The sequence below is a fragment of the Mizuhopecten yessoensis genome, unplaced genomic scaffold (genome assembly GCF_002113885.1).
Source record: "Mizuhopecten yessoensis strain PY_sf001 unplaced genomic scaffold, ASM211388v2 scaffold807, whole genome shotgun sequence".
Taxonomy (NCBI): Eukaryota; Metazoa; Mollusca; class Bivalvia; order Pectinida; family Pectinidae; genus Mizuhopecten; species Mizuhopecten yessoensis.
The window spans coordinates 22,764-45,959 of record NW_018403731.1 but is presented as its reverse complement, the minus strand read 5'-3'; the positions used below and the strand labels follow the sequence as shown (position 1 = coordinate 45,959).

The following is a 23,196-nucleotide window of genomic DNA, read 5'->3' as shown; positions in this document are numbered from 1 at the left end:
ACATCGCCGAACATCCGGGCACTCAATACAACTTAATAACTCACACACGATTGGCCGTTCAACGTGTCCCGTGGTAGATTTATACCCAGATTAACATAACATAAACTTCATTTCGACATACCTGCTTACAGGAGGGACGGAACACTTCGATAATAGCACCCTACCATTATTTGACTGTTTATAAAGCCAAACACTCCAATGAATAAAAAAAGAAGAAGACACAACTGACCAACTCTACACTTTTGTATAGCGTTGTAGGAATAGAATATTATGATAAAAATTCCAACCACTAGTTCCACCTATCACACTCAAACAAATCATGTACGCACGGTTCACAGTAGTGCCCACTCTATATCTTAATTACATCATAAACTAAACTCTTCCACAAGGACGATGTCGAAAGACATTGTGTCTTATTTACTGAATAAATTTGGTCCGGAAATGTTCTTCATCTGCCAGCCTTTTTGCATAGCAAAATGCGACATCTTTGTTATCTTGAGACTAGATGAAACCTGATTTCGTAAGTCGCATTCACTCCAGGCCTGTCAAACATGCTATTGTACATTACCGTCGCAAGCCTCGGTCACGGTGTTGAAAGCATATCCAGGGTCACAAGTTTCAGTCGTTATGGGTTGGCATTCACCGGAAGCCACGTCATACTCCGTCCCATCCGGGCACTGGTTGACTGGCACGGTGATGGGTTCGCAGCTGAATCCGCCTTCCGTGTTGATACATCTCTTGTCACCGACACAGTTAGACGTCCCACGAGCACACTCGTCAATGTCTGGGAAAACAACATCGATATATAAGCAAGCTGTGGACTAAATAGCACGGTAATGACTACGTATTCATGATCTGTGTAAGTATCCTTACTTTCAGTGGCGCGTTTGTGATTTCATATGCTCTTACCGTATACACGATACAGAACCAATAGAAACATCCAGAATCTGTAAATCCTTACATGAAACAAATAGCATTGAAGGTTTCTGAGAAGACCAAAACGATGTAAGGCACAATTAGTCTTGGTCTTGTCAAGGTGTTGTTTAAAATAATTGACAACGGTCCTTGACGAGAATTCCTCTGAATTCACAATGTGTATTTGGAATTTGAATATCGGCAAATGTATGCCTACTCATTTATTTTATGGTAGTTTTATTTGAATGTGATATGTACTCTTTGTGAACACATATACCTAAAATGGCGATTCGTTTTCAATATATGGCGGATACTTTCTATTTCTCCACATGCGATTGAGTCATGATTCTGCAAGGTGTTTTGGGGGACAGACTGTTTTCTTATTTAAAATTGCTCCTGCAATTCAGCAAAATTTCCTGGAAACTATTATTTGTCTGAAATATCTAGATTTCTGTGCTAGAAACGGGGTCATGTGTCAAAGAGAGAGTAAAAACCCCTCATAACCCTCCCGTGTCTAAATTACCCTGACAGGAGACACCGTCCACGTCCAGCTGGTAGCCGGAGTTACACTGACAGCGCACACCGGTAGTATCGTCCACACATCGATGTTCACAAGGGTCGTACAGGGAACAATTAATTCCTGGTAGAAAAAAAATCTTAAGCTAGAAGTTGGTTCATCATTAATTCATATTTGCATGACGTAGTACATTTGATATTTGTGAGAGTAGGAAACACAGGTGTTAAAAAAGTATGGACTCAATCTGACCATAAAATCACATCTAAACTGTATACATCAAACGGATTAAATTATACAAGTTAATACATTTGGAAGAAATTTAAAATATGCTACAATGTATGTTCACAAGATATGATTACCTGTCCTCTCATTTCTGATATTTATATCAAGTATCGGCTGTTCCGATTGACTTTTAACGTCTAACATGGTTACAGTGTAAAGGTTTAATGCTGCAAGATATACAATACGTAGGATATCATACAAATTTGAGCCTATTTGTTAGTGTGAATCAAGTTGTATGGACTATACGTGTTATATGTACACGTGTTTTGCTGCTCTCTACAGGTATAATGACGTCACAACCAATATTTCTTCTGTCTAACCAATTGGACAGCCGAATAAAATTTCAAGATGATATATAAATCACTCGGTGCCATGCTTACCGCTGTCGTCCTGGATGCACGTTCTGGCGTCACTGTGTAGACTATAGCCTGATTCACACTCACAGCGGTAGCTACCCAGCGTGTTCACACAGCTGTGACTACACAACACACCCGGATGTAACTCACATTCGTCGATGTCATTGTCAACTACAATAAATGTCAATCAAATGGACTCTCCGGCTTTATAAGTTTTTTTCTAAACGTCAAGAATCAAATAATAATTCTTACTACAGTTTACAAAAATACGGTTTTAACTTGATATTACTATACCAACTGCCAAACCTCGTTATCTCGTATGTCGAGACAGGGAAATCGAGATAACAGCTATGTTTGCGATACCCGAAAAATGTGTCACTTGAGGTAATATTGCGAAAAACTAAACTAAATCAGTTGGAATTCTTCCTTAAGCGGTGTCACCGTAAATGTGTTGCAAATCCATTTATTTTCACGTTTTATATTTTCGCGGTTACATTTCTATATATTTACTCAGTAGGATTACGAACAAGAACCTGTAAGATGTTCCTTGCCTATCTTTCTGAAAGGAACACAAAAAAAATGAGTTATATGTTCCTTGTTCATTTGTCAGATGGGGTCACCAATTGTAAGTTCCTGTTTAAGTCGTCAGAATAAAACAACAACAGTTTTGTTGTCAGTGAATAACAAAATAAACAATTAAAGGATCTTGTTTTAGTTGTCAGACAAGGCACAACAGTTATAGGTGGGGTTATTTTCTTGGGGGGGGGGGGGGGGGAGAGAGGCTTAGTTGTTAGAATGAAAAAAACTACTGGTATATGTTGTTTAGGTTATGTGTCCTTGTTCTGTTGTCAGACAGGCACAGCTGTACATGTCCCTTTAAAATCGTCACGAAGGAACCAACAATGAAACATAAACAGTTACGTATATATGTCTCTTGATAAGTTGACAAAAGGAACAATGGCCATAGGATGGTCCTTGTATAATCTTTAGAAAGGAACAACAGCATTCATATGACACTTGTGAAGTTGTCAAAAAGGCAAAACAACAGTTGTATATGTTCCTTGTTTCGTTGTCAGATACATTGTATTGGAATTTGAGATCTTTTTCTGTGCGAATTAATTCAAAACTATAGTGTTAAATACAGAACTAAAATGTGTGTACATTTTACCAAATATCACGTTATCTAGAATTTTATTAATTCGTTAAAATATCTAGCATTTTATTAATTCGTTAAAAATGTGTAAAAGATCATATCGTGTTAAAAATTTACAAATTGTGACGTGACAAGAATTAGGCCACTCCATTGTGTTAATTAAATACATTGGTGCTCTACTTACATTTTGAAACTCAACAAATATTAGATATTACAAACGCTTCCGAAACTCAGACGTTAGTAACCTACCTGTCTCGTTTACTGCGCCAATACAACATTCCCTAAACTTCCGGTCACATGGTCCTCCGAAAGCGACGTCTGACAGATAGTTACAGTCACCGCCCATATCACGGTGAGCCATTCCCAGATGACAGCAATGACAACATTCCTGTGTAAAAGTAAACAATAACATCAACAACAATGGTGATAAATTTTCTTATATCATTTATGTGTGTTAATTGAATGCGTCTTTTAAATATCTATCATGGTTTGCAACACGTGTCTGTTCAGAATGTTTTTCCAAAATTTTCAGTATATGCCTAAATGGTGCTATTTCGTATGCCATCACATATCTTAAAAGCTGCATTTCAATTTTTGATTAGCTGACTTACCAGATACTGTTCTGCACCGAATACATTCCGTGTGGTGCAAGATGGGAATTCCAAAGCATCTTTGTGACCCCGATCGCATTGTTGTTTTTGTTTTGCTTTCATGCAGCAGACTTCGAGAATAGCCCGACAAGCGCGTTGGTCGTCTGCTCCTACTCCCTCGACCGCTGTAGGGTAGGAGTCACACCTCTGGCTCAGCTCTCCCGCCCAGGTAGACCCTGTCAGGCAGCACTGATCCAAAACCTGGCTAATGGCGCCTGCAAAAAGATCGAAACAAAGGTCAATCGCATTTCGAAGCAGTCATCTTATTAGAACGAGTGTTACAAGTAAATAGGCCTATGACGATTTAAATAAACGTTATCAGGCTATACTCACTATACAAAGATACTAACGGGATACTGTATGGTGGTTATTTACTGGGGAAATCAGTTTACAGTGATTGTTCTTAAAAATGTGTACCATATTTACTCTGGTGGTTCTTTAATTGGAGTATAAAAGTTACTCTGATGGTCCCTAACTGGAATAAAGTCTTTTACTCAAATTTTTGGATATTTTTTATCACAGTTTCACTGTCACTAGTCACATGACGTATTAGCGTATACTTAATATACATATGTATATTATATTATATGTTGGGAAATGATAAACTGGGGTCGAAGCGGACATCGTTAATTATTTTTCCAATATTTTCTCGCCTTGTTTAATATTCCACCATTATTTACGAATGCCTGTTATTCCTTGAATAACACAGACAAACATAAGATTTATTTTCCGATAATATGTTGTAACGGATCCGTGCTTCAGTTCGCTACCAATCAAAACATGTTACTCTTAGCTAATGAAATGACTTCACCTTGACCAATCAAAACATGTTACTCTTAGATAATGAAATGGCTTCACCTTGACAGATCAAAGCTACTTTTACTTCCAAACCCTTAAAATTAACTGAGGCAAAACTATATTGTAATGTACAACATATATTGAATGTGTTCTCAACAAAGAATCAACCACTTCAGCAATATCTGTGTGTTGTATCTTAATTGAACTAGAAAACTGAATTTTAATGGGATTGCTCTTCATGATTTTGTACAGTAAGTTTCAGCTTAATTCGTACTTCTCAACAAAATAAGGTCTTCTGATTATAATCTTAAATCATTGTGATTTATGTCATGCTCTGCACGGTAGTATAGGTCAGTGATTGCCTAACTACTTCAAGTTTGGTTTGGTTTGGTTTTATATTGTTTAACGTCCTATCAACAGCTGATGCCATTTAAGGATGTGCCTCTATGTGTGTTGCGTAAGCGTGCATGTGTGTATGTGTGCTGGAGACAGGGTATGTTGGTGTATTTGCCTCCTTGTGAAAGCGCGGATGTTATGCCGCCTTTATAGTGCTATCTCACTGAAATACCATGCCGAAGACACCATTCCGCCCGGTCACATTATACTGACAAAGGGTGAACTAGTTACCATTAATGCTGACCGTAAGCAGGGAATGACAACTACCATTTTTAAGGACCTTGGTATGTTCCGGCCTGGGGACAGAACCCATTGTCTTCCTCACCTGGGCAAACGCTCAACATAAAACGAAAAATGATGTATTTGCAAAGCAAGGCACTAGGAAAAGAAAGATGTTAGAAGTAGAAAGAAATGTAAAGATCCTAAATATTGCAATGTATGCAACTGGTTTATTTTGCCGCTTTTGTGTCCCCTAGTATGGGTGGGGGGAGGGGGAGAGAAAGCAAACTCCCAACTCTGCATGGGGTTCCCACATTAGTCGCCTTTTACTATAAATGCAGTGGGTAACAGCAGGTGTATTTTTTTCCCGTTCCCCTGACCTGCAGAGGTAGCTGCTTCAATGTGCATTTTCTTCATTTCATTGGATATGGGTAGATGTTCGTGTAATTATCATTTGCTTAAAGTCCTTTATTTCATTCTGAAACAAAATAGTAACTAGATTTCAGTGATGGTATTTACAGTACAAACGTTTTGTGGACTGTAACGTTACATGTATATATAAATTTACTCCCAATCATGTTTACTCATTTCTGGTATCTCCCCAACAACTCGGACTTACAGGAACTGCTTTGTAAAGTTTAGATATCATATCAAAAGTTCTTTATTATAAGTCGCACAATTATGTAATTAGTTTGTCCTGTGTTATAATTGCTCGGTTAATTGAGAGATTACACCTAACTTGTTGATCTTTGGTACACTAGGGGTATACATTGTATAATGGAGAATATAACCAGTAGAAAATATCTGCATTCTCATCCACTTTTAGATTAAATATATTTCTGTTTGAAATTACTCTTCAACAGAATGAAAATCAGACATTTTCTTCATTTTCTAATGAATTATATAATGATACATACGAGAAGAGTGGAAAGCTCGAAAAATCGACCCCCTTAACTTTCTTATATATCATCATTTGGGGGTTGCTTTTTTACCGAAAGTGGATATAAACCCCTAAAACGTGTAGGTCCAAATATAGCTGTTAGGAATGATCAGGCCCCTTTGGTGTACCCCATGAATGTTACTGGGACGGTCTGCACGTGCAAGGTAAATGCAATCAAAAATACAAGAACATGGATGCATGACAATTACACGTCCCTTTTGCGTCACATACGTGTATACCGTCAAAGTTTGAGTAATCTGTGCTCCTTCTAATACCAGCCATCTCTCGTGAATATCAATTTTATTTACGAGATCTAAGACAATTATTGAACCCTATGGACTTCATTTGACGACCCCATCTGACAAATGAGGTTTAGTTGGGTGAATCAATTTTATTTTCTACGAGATTTAAAATCACTTGTTATGGTTGAACTGCTTTCAGTTGACATTCATTGTCAATATCACAGAATTAGATTATCTAAGTCCGTGTCAATATTAATCCCATCTACATGTAGAAAGTGACAAATTCCATAAAGCGAAATCTTTGACGTGAGATGTTTAAATAGATATGGCATTGTTATCCCTTACTCACGGTACCTGCACAAAGTTTCTTACAAAAGATAAATTAAGAAGTTCGTCTATCATTTGTTNCTTTGACGTCAGATGTTTAAATAGATATGGCATTGTTATCCCTTACTCCCGGTACCTGCACAAGGTTTCTTATAAAAGATAAATTAAGAAGTACGTCTATCATTTGTTTTTATTTTTCTTCCCCGGAAGTCGAGGCGCCAGTTCTAAATTACAAAACGGACGACTGCCCAGAAATCATAATTGAGTACATTTAAACATTAAAATAAAGATGACTGTCCGGTATTTTCGGAATTCAAAATTATTTATTTCAACCCTCCCGACCAGTGATACTAATATGTGTATAACAGTATAGCCCATTTTCACACTTTGAATTCCGATTTCTTCAAGAAACTCACTTGTAATCATGGCCTTTCATTGATTCCCTCAAGTAAATTGCTTTCTTTAGGAAAGGGGTGATATTTCTAATGATCGTGTTGATACATGTGTGGTTTTCCTGTCTCTGTTTTACCTGTAAGGATGCTGTATTGTCAATAAAATATTTTAAAATTGAAAAAAACACTTATTACACTCTGTACAATAATTCCCGCAAAAATAGAAATCATCAAAGTTTCCTTGGTTCCTCGGGGAACTAATTTCGTATCCCCCTCCGTGTTTTGATACGCTGAGGCAGCTGTAAATATGTAGTTTCGTACGATCGTAATTTGCTCAGGGCAATCGGGAACCGTCGGCACTTTCCGTATATGAGAAAATATTTTCCGTTTACGGAAAGTGCCGACAATTCCCGATTGTCCCTCAGAGATTTTACGGCATGGGAAACGTGTATAGGTGTATCTAGACATAACTAGATCATATTTTTTGACTTTCGAAATCATTGGTTGACGGTATTTTAACGAGTACCCTACAATGTTCTTTCAATCCACCTCTGCTTATTACCGACATGCATGAAACGACACATTTAACTCTGCGCTTCGTCCTTCTTAAGTTTTAATTTAAAATCAGTCTTGAACTTTCAGATATAAAAAGAGTAATTGAAACGTTTAGCTCTACCTCAATTTAGCTCCTTATCAAAAAAGATGCACATTTGGATTCTGGCATTTAAAGCTACCTGTAAGTTTAAATCTGGAAAAAATAAAGTGAAAATTCAGGCTGCCATTTCAATTTACAACGATTGCGTAATTCCACGTTACGTGGTGTCGATAAATATAGGCCCGGGACGGACGTTCAAAGTTGTGTTAGGGTGGCGAACGCATCGGTGAAAACACATGCCTTTCCTTTATTTAAGAAAAAACTGTACGCAAGTGTGCTTAATAATCAAAAAGTCATTTTGACTTCGTGAGACCATAATTTTAGTTGTGGATTGTAATTATTTGTTATTGAAGACCATATGTAAACTGCGTGTTTAGGTGTAAGCAAGCTAACGTGACTTTAGAAATATTGGAATCATCCGGAGACATAAATAGTATTCTTATCCAATACTTGCATGTTACGGAACAAGAAAATCCGTGTTGGAATGTCGCTGTAGCGAGATTAAAGGGAAAGGTCATTCCGATAGCACGGTTCAGTGAAGGTTCGGAAGGAGGGGGGAGAGGCGACATTTTACCAGTATACGCCCTGTTGTGTATCCGTCTTCCCAGGAGATACGTTATAACGTGTACATGTGTTAAACTGCAAGGGTAATCAGTGAATTAAATAAAAAATAAAACAATACAGATTACAATGTCGGTCACTATCAGCTCTCGTTATAACGTCGGAGTAGGTTCGTGTACTGCAATCACTCTCACTTGAACTGACCAGCAGACCTCAACAACGACGCACCAAAGTCAAACGTCTCACATACCATGAGGCAGGTTGTCTAGAAACTAGGTGTAAAACTCCGATATAGTCTGAAAGGAATCGGGCAATCGGTAGAGTCTCTAGAATAATTTGTTACGTTGTTTTATTCACAACTGTCGGAGATGACGCAGGTCGGCGTTTTTGAAAAAGAAATTTATTTATTAAGCCGTATAATTAGATAAATCTAAATGCATGAGCTTGACTGACATTTCTAGAATAGTCTGATCAGTTGGTATTGCGGAAATGCTATTACAAATACTTATTTGTAGTCCAAGGAACTCACATTAAAATGAAGAAATAAACAATCTGTTTTGTAAATTTCTATTATGAAGACCCTGGCACAATTCTATAATCATGTACGTGGCATTTCAAAGTTGAAAATACAACACAAACGCGAACATATCTATAATAGATACATATTGTATGTTCAGCGAGTATCTGTGTACGTGATGATATACATGTAATACTAGCACGGTATGTTTCTTAGTCGATGTATATCAGCCATTACATTTCCCTATTAGTTGATAACTCTTTGCACCGGAGGTCTAGACAACAAAAAGTAGCCAAAGTCTAGACAGCACGAGGTACCCAAGGTCTAGACAACACGACGTACCCAAGGTCTAGACAACACGAGGTATCCAAGGCCTAGACAACACGAGGTACCCAAAGTCTAGACAACACGAGGTACCCAAAGTCTAGATAGCACGAGGTACCCAAGGTCTAGACAACACGACGTCCCCAAAGTCTAGACAGCACGAGGTAGCCAAAGTCTAGACAACACGAGGTACACAAAGTCTAGACAACACGAGGTACCCCAAAGTCTAGACAACACGAGATACCCAAAGTCTAGACAACACGAGGTATCCAAAGTCTAGACAACACGAGATACCCATGGTCTAGACAACACGAGGTACCCCAAAGTCTAGACAACACGAGATACCCAAAGTCTAGGCAACACGAGTTACCCAAAGTCTAGACAACACGAGGTACCCAAAGTCTAGACAACACGAGGTACCCAAAGTCTAGACAACACGAGGTACCCAAAGTCTAGACAACACGAGGTACCCAAAGTCTAGACAACACGAGGTACCCAAAGTCTAGACAACACGAGGTACCCAAAGTCTAGACAACACGAGGTACCCAAAGTCTAGACAACACGAGGTACCCAAAGTCTAGACAACACGAGGTACCCAAAGTCTAGACAACACGAGGTACCCAAAGTCTAGACAACACGAGGTACCCAAAGTGTAGACGACACGACAAACATGTCAACTTTCACAAAACATCGCATCGTTTTATGTCACCACATGAAATAAACCGCACGGACACCACAAGGTCCTCTGCTGGACTTTCACCCATTCAGACCTCAAGAGGTGTACTTTAAACCACGAACCCCAGCTGGTCACACGTCACCAATAGGCCACCTCAGTGTACTGTATGTACCTGATTGACCTCTGATGCTGCTCATCGTTGATAAACGATGAAAGATATCACAATTAACAACAACATCGAGAGGGTCTAAAGTACAAAATTGTACGTGTAACAGCGTACATTTTGATGTAGGAATGGAGACGTTTAATAAGTAGTTTTGTATCATTTTTTTCAAAAGATGTGATCTGTTTTAAGCCAGATAATAACTCAAATAAAGCGATGTGAGTCCCTTCCGCAGGGACCTGAGACTTTGTTACAGACAATATATTTGGATCTAAAAGGAGGTATTCGCAGTAATTCTACACGTTTTAGAAGCGCAGGTCAAGTTTCAGTAAAAATGACACCCCCAAAGATGGTACATACTATTCTTAGGGGTAATATTTCACCGACAGTTGGTCAAAACCCCTAAAACGTGTAAAATTACCCTGAACACCTCGGTTTGGGTCCTAAAACAGCTGTAACATTCTCAGGTCCCTATGGTCCTTACCGGACATCCCTCTCCCCGACACCGTCTCCTTATATAAAACATTTTTTTTTTTTTTTTTTTTTNAGACACCGCTTTCGATGACGAATTTTGCATTATTAAACTGTTTTAGACGGACACTATTTAAATATATTTAAAATTTTTCTCAAATTACGTTTTAATGCTTAACTAAAATGTATATAAAGTTATGGATAGCATTAAAGCATGTTGTGCGTCCCAAACCACAAAAAAAATGGGGATAAAAAGCTTGCAGATTTAATATAAAATCGGCAAAGCATGAAAACATTCTTTTATTAATATTTATCCTATAATCCCACCTTTTGATGCATATGTTTGCAAACATTACACATCTATACACATAATATTCACTGACCTAGATTGGATTCAGTAAAGTTATTTTATACATTTGATACTCTAAGCCCCCTATTGAGCTTGTGTAGCGTTATGTAAGACATCACCTATAATGTACAGGGCCGACGTTTAAAACCTAAACAATATCCATATCATCAAAATGAACATTCTGATGTTTAATTCGGTCTTACGATATCTTGAAATGTGCACACTTACCTTCGGAACACTTGCTCAACAGCACGACTGAAATCACAATGAAAATCTTCATTTTCGTCTCTGTAAATTAATAATTAAACAAGTGAAAAGATGAGTCCTCCCCGGCCGACTGGGCTATAGTCTGAATATCGTATCCTGAAAGGCTTAACTTGGTGTTCCGTCTGGGGCCACCGAGGGGAAATTCAAACACAAACTTCATTTATCAAAATCTTCCGGTCAAAATTGCTATCTCGCATGCTTCCGTTTGATTAATGTCAGCACGTGTGCGCAATTTATTAAAAATGTAGTTTTTATTTGAATTAGAGATTGAAGTGCTAAATAGATATATATTACTGTTAGGAATTGTTGGGGGTAAAGTTAGGTGATAATTTGGCAAGGAGGCTCGTTACGCTGATATGATTTATGACATAAACATCATTCATATTTCAATATAACTTTAAACCTGTGTCCATATCGCATCATGTAGATATATAAACCCGATACTGAGTAAGTATCAGCAATTACATAGAGGTCTACAGGCCGATGCGATATCGCTTTTGGAAGGGTTCGACGCCACTTCCGGTTAATGGTTAAAAACAAATATGTAATTTTTTGATAAGATTTGTTGTAATCATTTGGTTGTACAAAATCTGTGTTAACATTCCCTAAGCGGCCCCTTCACAAAGTACTTGACAAAGGAAAGCAGCCGGGACGTGACCCATTGTAAGGTCGCTTTAGATACCACTAATTAGTACCGATTAACCTCGTTTTGATCACTGCGGGAGCGAGGCCATTCTTCACCATCAGCGGTTTGTGACCACTTACGTTGAAATACATGTCGCTGTTACGAATTGAACATTTGACCGACAGGTGAAAACGTAGATAGTAGTGTTGGTCAAAGTTTTGCACTGTCATTTGCTATTTTTAGAAACTATTGGTCATTAGACCGTAAGGTAACTGGCTCATTATATGAACGATATACACCATTCTTTTGTTAAATGTAGCTTGCTCAGGACAAAACGAAAAAAAAATGTTTCAGAAATTAGAAAAAAATAAATAGAATTTGCATAAAAACTTTAAACATTTCCCTGAAAGTTATTTCACTTTGTCATGACGCGACGAAATCATTGAACACACGGTATATCTTGACGTCGTGTTTTGGTCCTGTGTCAGTTATCTCGACATGTGTTTTGGTTCTATGTAAGTTATCTCGACGTCGTGTTTCGGTTCTATGTAAGTTATCTCGACGTCGTGTTTTGTTACTACATTTGTGATGTCAGGTATGTCAGTTATCTCGACGTCGAGTTATGGTACTACGTTTGTATGTCATTTATCTCGACGTCTTATTTTGATCCTATTTGAGTCGATATCAAAGCAAAGCGTTGGTCCTATGTTTGTTTATCTCGATGTCGTATTTTGGTAATATGTCAGTTGATTTAAACGCTTAATTGTTTGTCCTTTGTCTCGACTTAGAGTTTTGGACAGATGTCAGCTTATCTCGACCTAACCTTTTAGTCCTTTGATAGATTATCACATCTTGGCGTAGTGTATTGGTGCTATGTGAGTTTATTTCGATGTCAGGTTTGGTCTGATGTTCGTTTTTGCGACGAAGATTTTGGATCTTATGTAAGCTCGTGTCCTTGAAATAAGACAGTTAATCACAACGACTAGCTTGTATCCTATGTTTCTATGCCCATGCATCGCCGGTACTCGTTTCTGTTTTCACGTTGTATTTTTGACACGTGTCAGTTTATTTCGACGTCGTGTTTTAGTAATTTTTTTTAGGTTATCCCGACGTCGTGTTATAGTCTTGCGCCGTTTTATCTCGACTTTTTCTTTTGTCCCTTGCGACTTTTTCTCGATGTTTTGGTAATGTGAAAGCAACAGGTCTTTTACAAATGTGTACACCCCCTTTAGCTAGGACACATGTAATTAACTGTAGGGTATACGTATTAGATCCGGTATAGGTTAGCCGAGAGTATGGGCCTCCATTCCAAAGGAATAGTCATTTTAAAATCCATACTTCAACTACATATACAGAATCTAATAAAAAAAATATGACTTATGGTTGCAGAGAAGTAGATGGGTTTTAGGGTTAGGGTTAGGGTTTTAAAAAACCTACAACAGTGTCGTTAGCATAAAAAATCGATGTGGCTAGACCTGAATAGACACCCTAGACCTTCGATTATTCTATCTCTATACTCTTTGAATTCGTAGTCCAGCCTATGTTATCATATGGCTCAGAAATCTGGAGTCAGACAGACCACAGATTGATTAATAACATTTAAAACCGTGCGATGAAACTTTCTCGGCGTAAGTAAACGAGCATCTAATACTGGGAGCCACAGCGAAATGGGATGGTCTTCTTGTCTGACAAAAACAGCGATCGGAAGTATATAGACTGTATACATATGTCCATCTAGTAAATACGGATAGTAATAGACTATTGTAAAAGTTTATAATTGGTCTTCACGTCGTGGTAACTCCTTGGAATCCAGAGCCAGAAAACTATCTGGAAAACTTAATAAATATAAATTGTGTGAAATCAAGAAACAATTCAGGAGGGTGGATGAAACAACTTGGTTTACATATATGTGGTCAGATAAAACGGCCAACAAAATAAACTTAGAACGCTGGACTCCGGATTATTACGTTTTGTGTAATTTGCCGAGAGGTTATCGAAGCACATTGGCTAAATTGAGAGTTGGTTGCCTCCCTTTACGGTCGAGACTGGTCGGTTTCAGAACATACCACTGGAGAGAAACTGTCCTTTCTGTCCAAACACTGTTGAAAATGGCGAACATTTTCTGTGTGACTGTCCTACTTGTGAAAACATTAAAGGGGAACGACACAATATGGCAATAGTATATAATAATAATTTTGCTAATCTCAATAGTCATCAAAAGTTATTTCCAATGCAATCTAATGACTTAAATGTTTTACTTGAAAAGTCGCTTTTTACCCTCATGTTTAAATATAGGCGTCAACATAGTTTTAATGACTAGATAAAATAAACCTAATTGTGTAAATTATGTAGATAATGATAAAGTGTCACATAAGCCGATTACGGCTGGACATTGTATCAATTTTAATCTTGAAAACGTATTTTAATTGATATCTTTTGTCAGCAATGTAAATATTTTTATCTGTATACGTTACATGTGATGTGATGCGTGACACTGAAAAAAATGTTGATAGATTGATTGATCGATCGATCTAAACTGTCGCTCTTAATAACCAACTGAGCTACGTATAAAACTGACAAAGTCGCGCTACAGTAAAATCCAATCAAGGGGAGGTAACTGTATTTAAACCTGCAGTGGGAAAGGGATCCAGATTCCTACTTACAAAACTCTCATGATTGTCTTTCGCCAGAGCCGTTAAATATAGTTCTGGGATTCATCGCGTCATTAGACTCCTATATTGTAGGCTGAATGCTGATTCGTATTTTGATCGGTTATGAAGTTTCTACCAAATCCGTATTACAATTCAAATACGATGATTGTGCTATTTGGTCAAAATTTCAAAATGGCGACGGGATCTTATTTACACCTCTCTATTTACATAAAAACGAAAAATCCATCGCTGTCTTATGCATGACTCATATAATATGATAACTTGTTCTTTAGTTGCAATACAACGGGATCGCGTATGGTGGAATAGGCGGCGTACATTTGCAAACAGAAATGAATATATAATCAAAAAACAAAAATGTCGAAAACCGCATAGAAAATCGATCTGCCCAATGCGGAGATATTGACGCATTAATTGTACGATTTGCACCTGTCCTTCTATGACTACTTAGCATAATCTTGACTTCCGGTGAATGGGACACTTTTTGGCTATGACGTCACAAGTTTAACGGCTGTAAGATTGCGAATTAGGTTGAGTTTTAAGGGATCAGATCAGGCTAATAAATGAGAAAGTATACATGTACAGCTGTAGATTACAGCCACAAGTTTCGGACAGTGGGTTGAACGGAAACCAAACCACAGACTTAGATAGTCTAATCTAATCTAATTCCGTGACCAAACTGAAGAATCTGAAAATGGTAATTATAACGCATACTGGTAGCATTGCAGGACCTGTTTCTGAACACTAATGAGAAAATTGCTGAATAAAATAATACGGGGAAATCAAACAACAATGCTTTCTGTGTTGTTGATTTACACATTTGTATTCTACATTTTAGCTGGAAAATCAGGTTTCAATCACTTCCTTTACTCTACAGTAAAAACCTGTTCCGTCTTATCGTCGTCGGTGAACGGCAGCATGTTGTACCGCTACGGTCCAAAAAACGGTACGTTAATGTTTTAACTTAACTTAACTATTTCAACGTTTGTGTCTGCAATAACATGTACGGCATATTTTAAATATCCACTCTTACCTACCGTATAATTACATATTAAGTCGATGGAAAAAGCCATGTAGTAACAGTTACATATTTAATTTTATGCAACTCTTATATGTTGTGCTAAATTTTATTTATCTCGAGAATGTAATATGATTGTGAGATGAAAAATAATCTTTTTTCTTCATGTGGATATGCATAAGTTCAAATATCTGTTCAACAACGAAAATCGTCTGGATTCACTCCCGAAACCTACCTAGGTGCAGATTGATTGATTGATTGATTGATAGGTTTTACGTCCGCTTCACTACTAGGTGCAGAGACATATAAAGCATATTATAGTATTTAAGTCTCTAACTCTAATCTCTATAATGGTCGGTGTGAAATTCTTCTGTAGATAAATTACACTGTGTCCAGTGCTGTCAACAGGAGGCCCCAAAACACAAAGGGATGTCAGCAGGTGGGCAAGGGTAACCCCTGATATCGAGGATGGCAAGGGGTTAGATTACGTAATCTTCCAACTTACATTTAACAACAATGGCCTCAAGCCCTCTTTTCCTCTTTTATTTCTGGGGTGTCCCACGAGGGTCATGATGAGGGACATTCTTGGTGATCAAAGGACAGGTGTGTGCCCATAATATATTATATATATAACAACAGCAATAATTTGATCCTTACGGACGAAGAAATACTAGAAGAAAAAAAAGAAATATCAACAACATATATATATATATTAAATAAAATATCAAATCTGCCTTCTATGTCTTTTTAGTCGGACTGAAGATATATATAGAAAAAAAATAAGACAAATCATTCACAAAGTAGCAAAGCTATGAATATTTTCTTTCATAAAAATATATTGGCATGATCAGGGGACATTGGATTTCATTTTTCTTTTTATGAAACGAAACACCAAGTTGTTTTTATGGTTTTGTTAACTTCAAAGAGCTAAAAGTTCAAATTTTAAATGATTTTATATGACATGGTAAGTGAATTTCCAATCGTTATCACGTAAGTAAATAAATTTTATGGTCAAGCTAGATAGCGAGATTATGCATAAATAAAATGCGTAAGCACTGTCACATATTGTGTTGCACTTAAACACATGATCATCATCACCATTTTTAATGCCATGGCCTTGGAGTATTTTAAGTTTTATAATATAGGACATGTTCTTAAACGTGTGGTGTAAAATGGCCACCACCACTGATTATATATGGGGTGATATATTTACCGAAAGTCGATCTAAACCCCATGGACATGTAAAATTACTCTGAACACCATAGTTTTATATTTTATTTCAAATTATATAGCTGTAACAAATTAGCAGGTCCCTGTGGGCTAACCCACATTAACAGCCTATTTACCGGGAAGCTTCGACCGTGCGTTCGATGATATGTTCCGTCGTCAGTGACTGCTGTATGTTATATTTATGTGTATAAGGAAAGTGCTTCACACATATAAACGACGATTTTTTAAATTTAAACTATGAATGTTTTTCCTATGGATGAGGCAATTAAAGATNACAGTCTTGGTATGAGCTCAAGGAGATCAAAGGACAGGTGAGTGCCCATAATATCTATATATATAACAACAGCAGTAAGTAAGTTGATCCTTACGGACGAAAAAATACTAGAAAAAATAAAAATAAATCTCAACAACATATATATATATACCAAATAAAATATCAAATCTGCCTTCCACGTCTTCTTCAGTCGGACTGAAGATATATATAGAAAAAAAACCAATAAGACAAATCATTCATAAAGTAGCAAAGCTGTGAATATTTAAATATATTGGCATGATCAGAGGACATTGGATTTCATTTTTTCTTTTTATGAAACAAGATACCGTGTTGTTTGTATGTTTTTTGTAAACTTCAAAGAGCTAAAAGTTCAAATTTTAAATGATTCATATGACATGGTAAGTGAATTTCCAATCGTTATAACGTAAGTAAATAAACTATATGGTCAAGCTAGATAGCGAGATTATGCATATACAGAATGTGTAAGCACTATCACATATTGTGTTGCACTTTATGCAAACCACAAAACCACAATCAATACAAATGCATCACCTGAGAGAAAAAAGCCATGATCATCTTCGTCATTTTATGACCTTGGAGTATTTTAAGTTTACTCATTAGGACATTCTCTTAAACGTGTGGTGTAAAATTGATTACCCCACTGATTATAAATGGGGGGACATTTTTACCTAAACCCCTAAGACATGTGAAATTACTCTGAACACCATAGTTTTAGGTCCAATTATTTAGCTGTAACAAATTAGCAGGTCCCTGTTGGCTAGCCCACATTAACAGTCTATATACCGGGATGTTCCGTCGTCAGTGACTACTGTTAGTTATATTGATATGTATAAGGAAAGTGCTTCATACATATAAATGACGATTTTTACAATTTAAACTATGAATGTTTTTCCTATGGATGAGGCAATTAAAGATGTACATGTGCTCAGAGACGAATATATGTAATATCACGGACTTAGATAACAAGATACATACAGGCTTGACATTAAGCATACGTGCATGCTTGGCTACAAAAGGTATCCAAGAGAATTGTCTTTGACCTTCATTCAAGGTCACAGGGATAAAATGCAATAAAAACATGTTGATAGTTAGAGATACGTTTTTCTAGATTAGAATTAGTTATTAAGAATCTTGAATTACGAATTCAAAGCTGGTTTAGATATTCGAATAATGAACTCCTAATAAGATGAATGACAATGATGAGAGACGTCGTGGGGGCATTGTAAAGTATCTTTCATATATAAAAAATGGGCCTGACTTTCGATTACAATAAGAAACAATGATATGCCTGGTCATTTACAGATTAAAACAATGCGCTGAGTGTTAGTCATGTCTGCTATCCCTATAGTAAAACGTCTGTGGATCACTCCATATACCTGTCACCTGTTTATATCCTTCATGTGTGACCAGAAAGATGATTTAGCACCTGTAGTTAATGTCACGTGACGGAACTCGCTAATTAACTAATAAGCGATTGTGTGCTTTTTGCTGATGAACATGCGTACAGGTAAGTATGCGAGCGAGGCAATTATCGTAATAAATAATCAAGAAAAAGGTCACCATTTCAAATGTGGTTCTGAACTTACGGTGTGCTGCTTGTTGTGTGTGTTATACTACCAGTAGTATGATATCACAAACATACCGCGTCTCTGTGTCCCTGGTGGGGTTAACCCTACTGTGGGGAGTACTGTTGGGGCTCCCGGGGGGCGGGGACGGATTAACTACGTGGACCAAGGACAAGCATTACTGGAGATGGCGGGGGACGGGACCGTTCCACGGACAACATATCCGTATTTGTGCATTTAACGTAAAGTCGTTCGGGAGGTCAAAAATGAGGAAACCAGAGGTCGCCAAAATCCTCAAACAGGTATTTTTGAACGAAAAAATAATGAAAGTATTAAGATTGTGTTGGATCCCGCTACTGTTTCTAACAAATATTTTGTACCTGGTATTGTTTGCTAGCGTACTGATGTCTTCCCACATATCTTGTCCTCATGTTGTGTGATTGGTCCTCCTATTTGGTGCTTTGCCCTAGTTTTGGGTGATATTACCTTGGAATGTGTGTTTTATTTAAGCTAATAACTGATGTGTTTATGATTTTTGTAACTGACTTTTTGCCACGAATCCCAATTTTGACAACATTACGAAGCATGTTACCATAAAATGCATGGTGTTTCGTCTTTGTCGTAGATTGTCCTGGAGTATGACATCATCCTTATCCAGGAAGTCCGGGACTCCCGAGGGAAAGCTCTCCGGAAACTGCACAAAATGATCAATAAGTACGTCTGCGCCCTAAAGGAATATCAACTGATGCGGAAGGAAACATGACGTGACGTGGGATAATCTTTTGAGAATATCTGTTAATGTTTAAACCTAATCAAATTGTGTCTGTACTCTGGTGTAAGGGTTTGACAAATGGTCATGGTTGTAGTAATTAAATCCATGAAGATCATGAGTTGAAATGGTAGTTACACGTAGGAGAAAGAAAACAAATTGACGTTAACGTTATTTCTAGCTTTTCATAAAATATCAAGTCCTGAAAGATAGGATTTTATCAACGAGTAGGTGTTGGGTAAGGTCTGCGGGAAAGAGTAAACTCAAGGGGGGGGGGGGGGGGGNNNNTAGATTGTCCAGGAGTAGGTATAAGGGTTTGATACGGGGTTAAGTGCTGAGGGATTCTGGTTCGGGGGTTAGTTTAGGGGTCTGGTCTAGGGGTAACTATGGAGTCTGATAAGAGGCTAATATGCCTGGACCAGACCCCGTCAATGTGTTTTATATGCTTTCTTTCTTCTACATGTAACCCAATTCTTTTAAGAATTTTTTATCTGGGACAACGTTTCTTGTCTTACACTTTTGTCAATACACAATTACGTTACAGTATTATACATTGCAAAAATATGGGGTACAAACTTTTCTTTTAATTTTAATCAATTTTGGTTCGAAAATCAGCCGAATACTAAAAAGTATGTTGCGAAATACAGAAAAAAAACACTTGTTACGCTCGTTTATTATAAATCATATTGATTCTTTTTTAGTTTACGATTTTTCCATTATAAAAAAAAAAAAACGCAATTTTTATTTGTATTTCCTCAACCAGAATTACTCCGTATGAATTGGTGAAAAGTAAACGTGTCGGAAAGTCATCTTATAGGGAACAGTACGCCCTTTTCTACAGGTACGTACATGACTGATTAGTATACACATCAATGCCTCCCTGAAGATACAGATACGTTTTATATATTAGTGTAAAAACCTTCCTTACTGATCTGATTGATATAACTCTCATTGTGGGGCTTGGTTTCGCCCTGACCGATATTATATAGAAAAGATATTTACAGAGTTGAGTTTTTGTAAAGTTTATCAATTTTTAGCGTGCTTGCGTAGACTCTTACAAACATCACTTAAATGAGCGAACCTATTAAAAGACTCTTTTCAGAAAGTTTAAGTCCCTTATGACCAACTGTAATAAAGTGACGAAGAATCCTTTAATTTTAGAAATTCTTGAAGTAGGTCTTATATCTATCATGAGAATAACATGCCGTGAATATTTTCTTCGTTTCTCGTTTATAATAAACTTTTATAAAGACCGGACAAACTCGCCGTGCTAAAGACCTACCAATACCGCGACACCAATAACGAGTTTGAGAGGGATCCTTTTAGTGTTCTGTTCCAACCCAACAACACAGACCCGGGTAAATACCTTATCACTGCATGCCTCCATTCAATACATTGTCACCTAAATCCGGTGACCGGTTTGTGCCATCTCGTAAAGATTTCTAAAATCTCGTTACTTCTTTTTGTCGCGCCGAAATAACTAGTGTTAAGAACACATTTAATCTCGTTATTTATTTATATTTATTTTGTTCTCCCGAAAAGACGAGAATTAAGAAAACTTAAATCTCGTTAATTCGTTTTTCAGGGCGAAAAGACGAGAATTAAGAAACTTTATGATCAGAGACCTGATTATCACTATTATAAGTGTATATTACGTATTAATTGTATAAAGATATGTTCCAGCGTTATACAGTATATAAATGTAATTCCGAATTAATATTTAAGTTTTATTTTTAATTTGAAGTTAACCTTTAACCGTGAGCTTATTTATTGTAGAGGCAGCGTTTGCTGTGATCGGTATTCACACTAAACCTTCAAACGCCGTGTCGGAAATTAAACATCTGTACAATGTGTACGAGGACTTGGTCAAAAGATGGAATACATCTGTAAGTATAATCCGAGGATTGCTTCTTCACAATATTTAAAACTGAATAAATCACGTGGTTCAATGACAGGCTATACAGCGGCTAAAGTGATGTGTTAACTTAGTCAGCAAACGGCTGTTACTATCGAAGAGAAAATAAGAACAGTGAAAGAAATATAAAGCTTGTTATGGAGTTCATCATACCTAACATGTCAACTTGTTGGTATTGGTTTGGTTTCATTTTGTTTAACGTCCTATTAACAGCTAAGGTCATTTAATGACGTGCCTCCATGTGTGTAGTATATGCGTGCTTGCGTGTGAGTATGCAGGAGACAGGGTATGTTGGTGTGCTTGCCTCCTTGTGATAGCGCAGATTTGATGCCGACTTTATTGTGCTATCTCAATGAAATGCCATGCCGAAGGCACCAAGCACAGTATCCCGCCTGGTCACATTATACTGACAACAGTAGGCTTGCAACAACACGATCCTCGTTTCTGATTTGTACAACTGACTTGCAAATAAAGTTATGTTGACATGACCCTATGTTGTGCCCATGTAGAAATCATATTTGCTTCATTTCTTCTTTCTCCCAGCCTGAACGTCACCACGTCATAATTAACCTAACAAGGACACGTCATAATTAACATAACACCGACGTCACCACGTCATAATTTACCTAACACCGACATCACCACGCCATAATCAACTTAACACCGACATCACCACGTCATCATTAACCTAACCTGACATNTTGATGCCGACTTTATTGTGCTATCTCAATGAAATGCCATGCCGAAGGCACCAAGCACAGTATCCCGCCTGGTCACATTATACTGACAACAGTAGGCTTGCAACAACACGATCCTCGTTTCTGATTTGTACAACTGACTTGCAAATAAAGTTATGTTGACATGACCCTATGTTGTGCCCATGTAGAAATCATATTTGCTTCATTTCTTCTTTCTCCCAGCCTGAACGTCACCACGTCATAATTAACCTAACAAGGACACGTCATAATTAACATAACACCGACGTCACCACGTCATAATTTACCTAACACCGACATCACCACGCCATAATCAACTTAACACCGACATCACCACGTCATCATTAACCTAACCTGACATCACAACGTCGATCATAATTAACTTAACCCTGACATCACCACGTGATAATTAACCTAACATCGACATCACAACGTCATAATCAACATAACACCGACATCACCACGTAATAATTAACATAACACCGACATCACCACGTCATAATTAACCTTACCCTGACACCGCGTTGTTCTTGATTAGTTGGGTAGTTTTCTGTTATTTCATTATAATAATTTCACTTTTTTTCAGAATGTTATGATAATTGGAGACATGAATGCCGATTGCTCCTTTGCAAGTATTGCGCAGCTCCGGACATTACCTATTTACATGACTGGTCACTTCCGGTGGTTGATAAACAACGAAGCGGATACGACAACGTCTCCTAATACAAACTGTGCCTACGACAGGTAATGTAGTGTAGACGTGTCTACGATAGGTAATGTAGTGTACACGTGCACACGTGCCTTCGACGGGTAATGTAGTGTACATGTGCCTACGACAGGTAATGTAGTGAACACGTGCCTACGGCAGGTAATGTAGTGTACACGTGTCTACGATAGGTAATGTAGTTTACACGTACACACGTGCCTTCGACGGGTAATGTAGTGTACATGTGCCTTCGACAGGTAGTGCAGTGTGCCTACGACAGGTAATGTAATGAACACGTGCCTACGACAGGTAATGTAGTGTACACGTGCACACGTACCATCGACAGGTAATGTAGTGTACACGTGTACACGTGCCTACGACAGCTAATGTAGTGTACACGTGTCTACGACAGGTAATGTAGTGTACACGTGTCTACAATAGGTAATGTAGTGTACATGTGCCTACGACAACTAATGTAGTGTACACGTGTCTACGACAGGTAATGTAGTGTACACGTG

At 37.6% G+C, this 23,196-nt stretch overlaps 2 protein-coding genes across 7 annotated transcripts in view; one reads left to right on the top strand and one right to left on the bottom strand.

Annotated features, from left to right (window-relative positions):
- LOC110452953 (fibulin-1-like) overlaps positions 1 to 11,277 on the bottom strand; it is a 40,030-nt gene extending 28,753 nt beyond the window's left edge. For 2 of the 4 annotated variants that reach the window (XM_021501717.1, XM_021501726.1), the window contains exons 1-6: positions 11,132 to 11,277; positions 3,835 to 4,088; positions 3,473 to 3,611; positions 2,095 to 2,241; positions 1,439 to 1,555; positions 569 to 784 (exon numbers count right to left, since the gene is read on the bottom strand). In XM_021501717.1, the coding sequence (XP_021357392.1) occupies positions 569 to 784; positions 1,439 to 1,555; positions 2,095 to 2,241; positions 3,473 to 3,611; positions 3,835 to 4,088; positions 11,132 to 11,183 (925 nt within the window). In that variant the 5' untranslated portion in view covers positions 11,184 to 11,277. The remainder of the gene's footprint in view (positions 1 to 568; positions 785 to 1,438; positions 1,556 to 2,094; positions 2,242 to 3,472; positions 3,612 to 3,834; positions 4,089 to 11,131) is intronic. The other 2 variants (XM_021501745.1, XM_021501736.1) reach the window with 2 other exon arrangements.
- LOC110452972 (deoxyribonuclease-1-like) overlaps positions 811 to 23,196 on the top strand; it is a 27,397-nt gene continuing 5,011 nt past the window's right edge. Inside the window, exons 1-6 of one of the 3 annotated variants that reach the window (XM_021501765.1) lie at positions 811 to 859; positions 19,198 to 19,286; positions 20,105 to 20,182; positions 20,593 to 20,699; positions 21,118 to 21,227; positions 22,559 to 22,716. In XM_021501765.1, the coding sequence (XP_021357440.1) occupies positions 851 to 859; positions 19,198 to 19,286; positions 20,105 to 20,182; positions 20,593 to 20,699; positions 21,118 to 21,227; positions 22,559 to 22,716 (551 nt within the window). In that variant the 5' untranslated portion in view covers positions 811 to 850. Of the gene's footprint in view, positions 860 to 18,374; positions 18,515 to 18,683; positions 18,875 to 19,197; positions 19,287 to 20,104; positions 20,183 to 20,592; positions 20,700 to 21,117; positions 21,228 to 22,558; positions 22,717 to 23,196 lie in introns of those variants that run through there. The other 2 variants (XM_021501773.1, XM_021501756.1) reach the window with 2 other exon arrangements.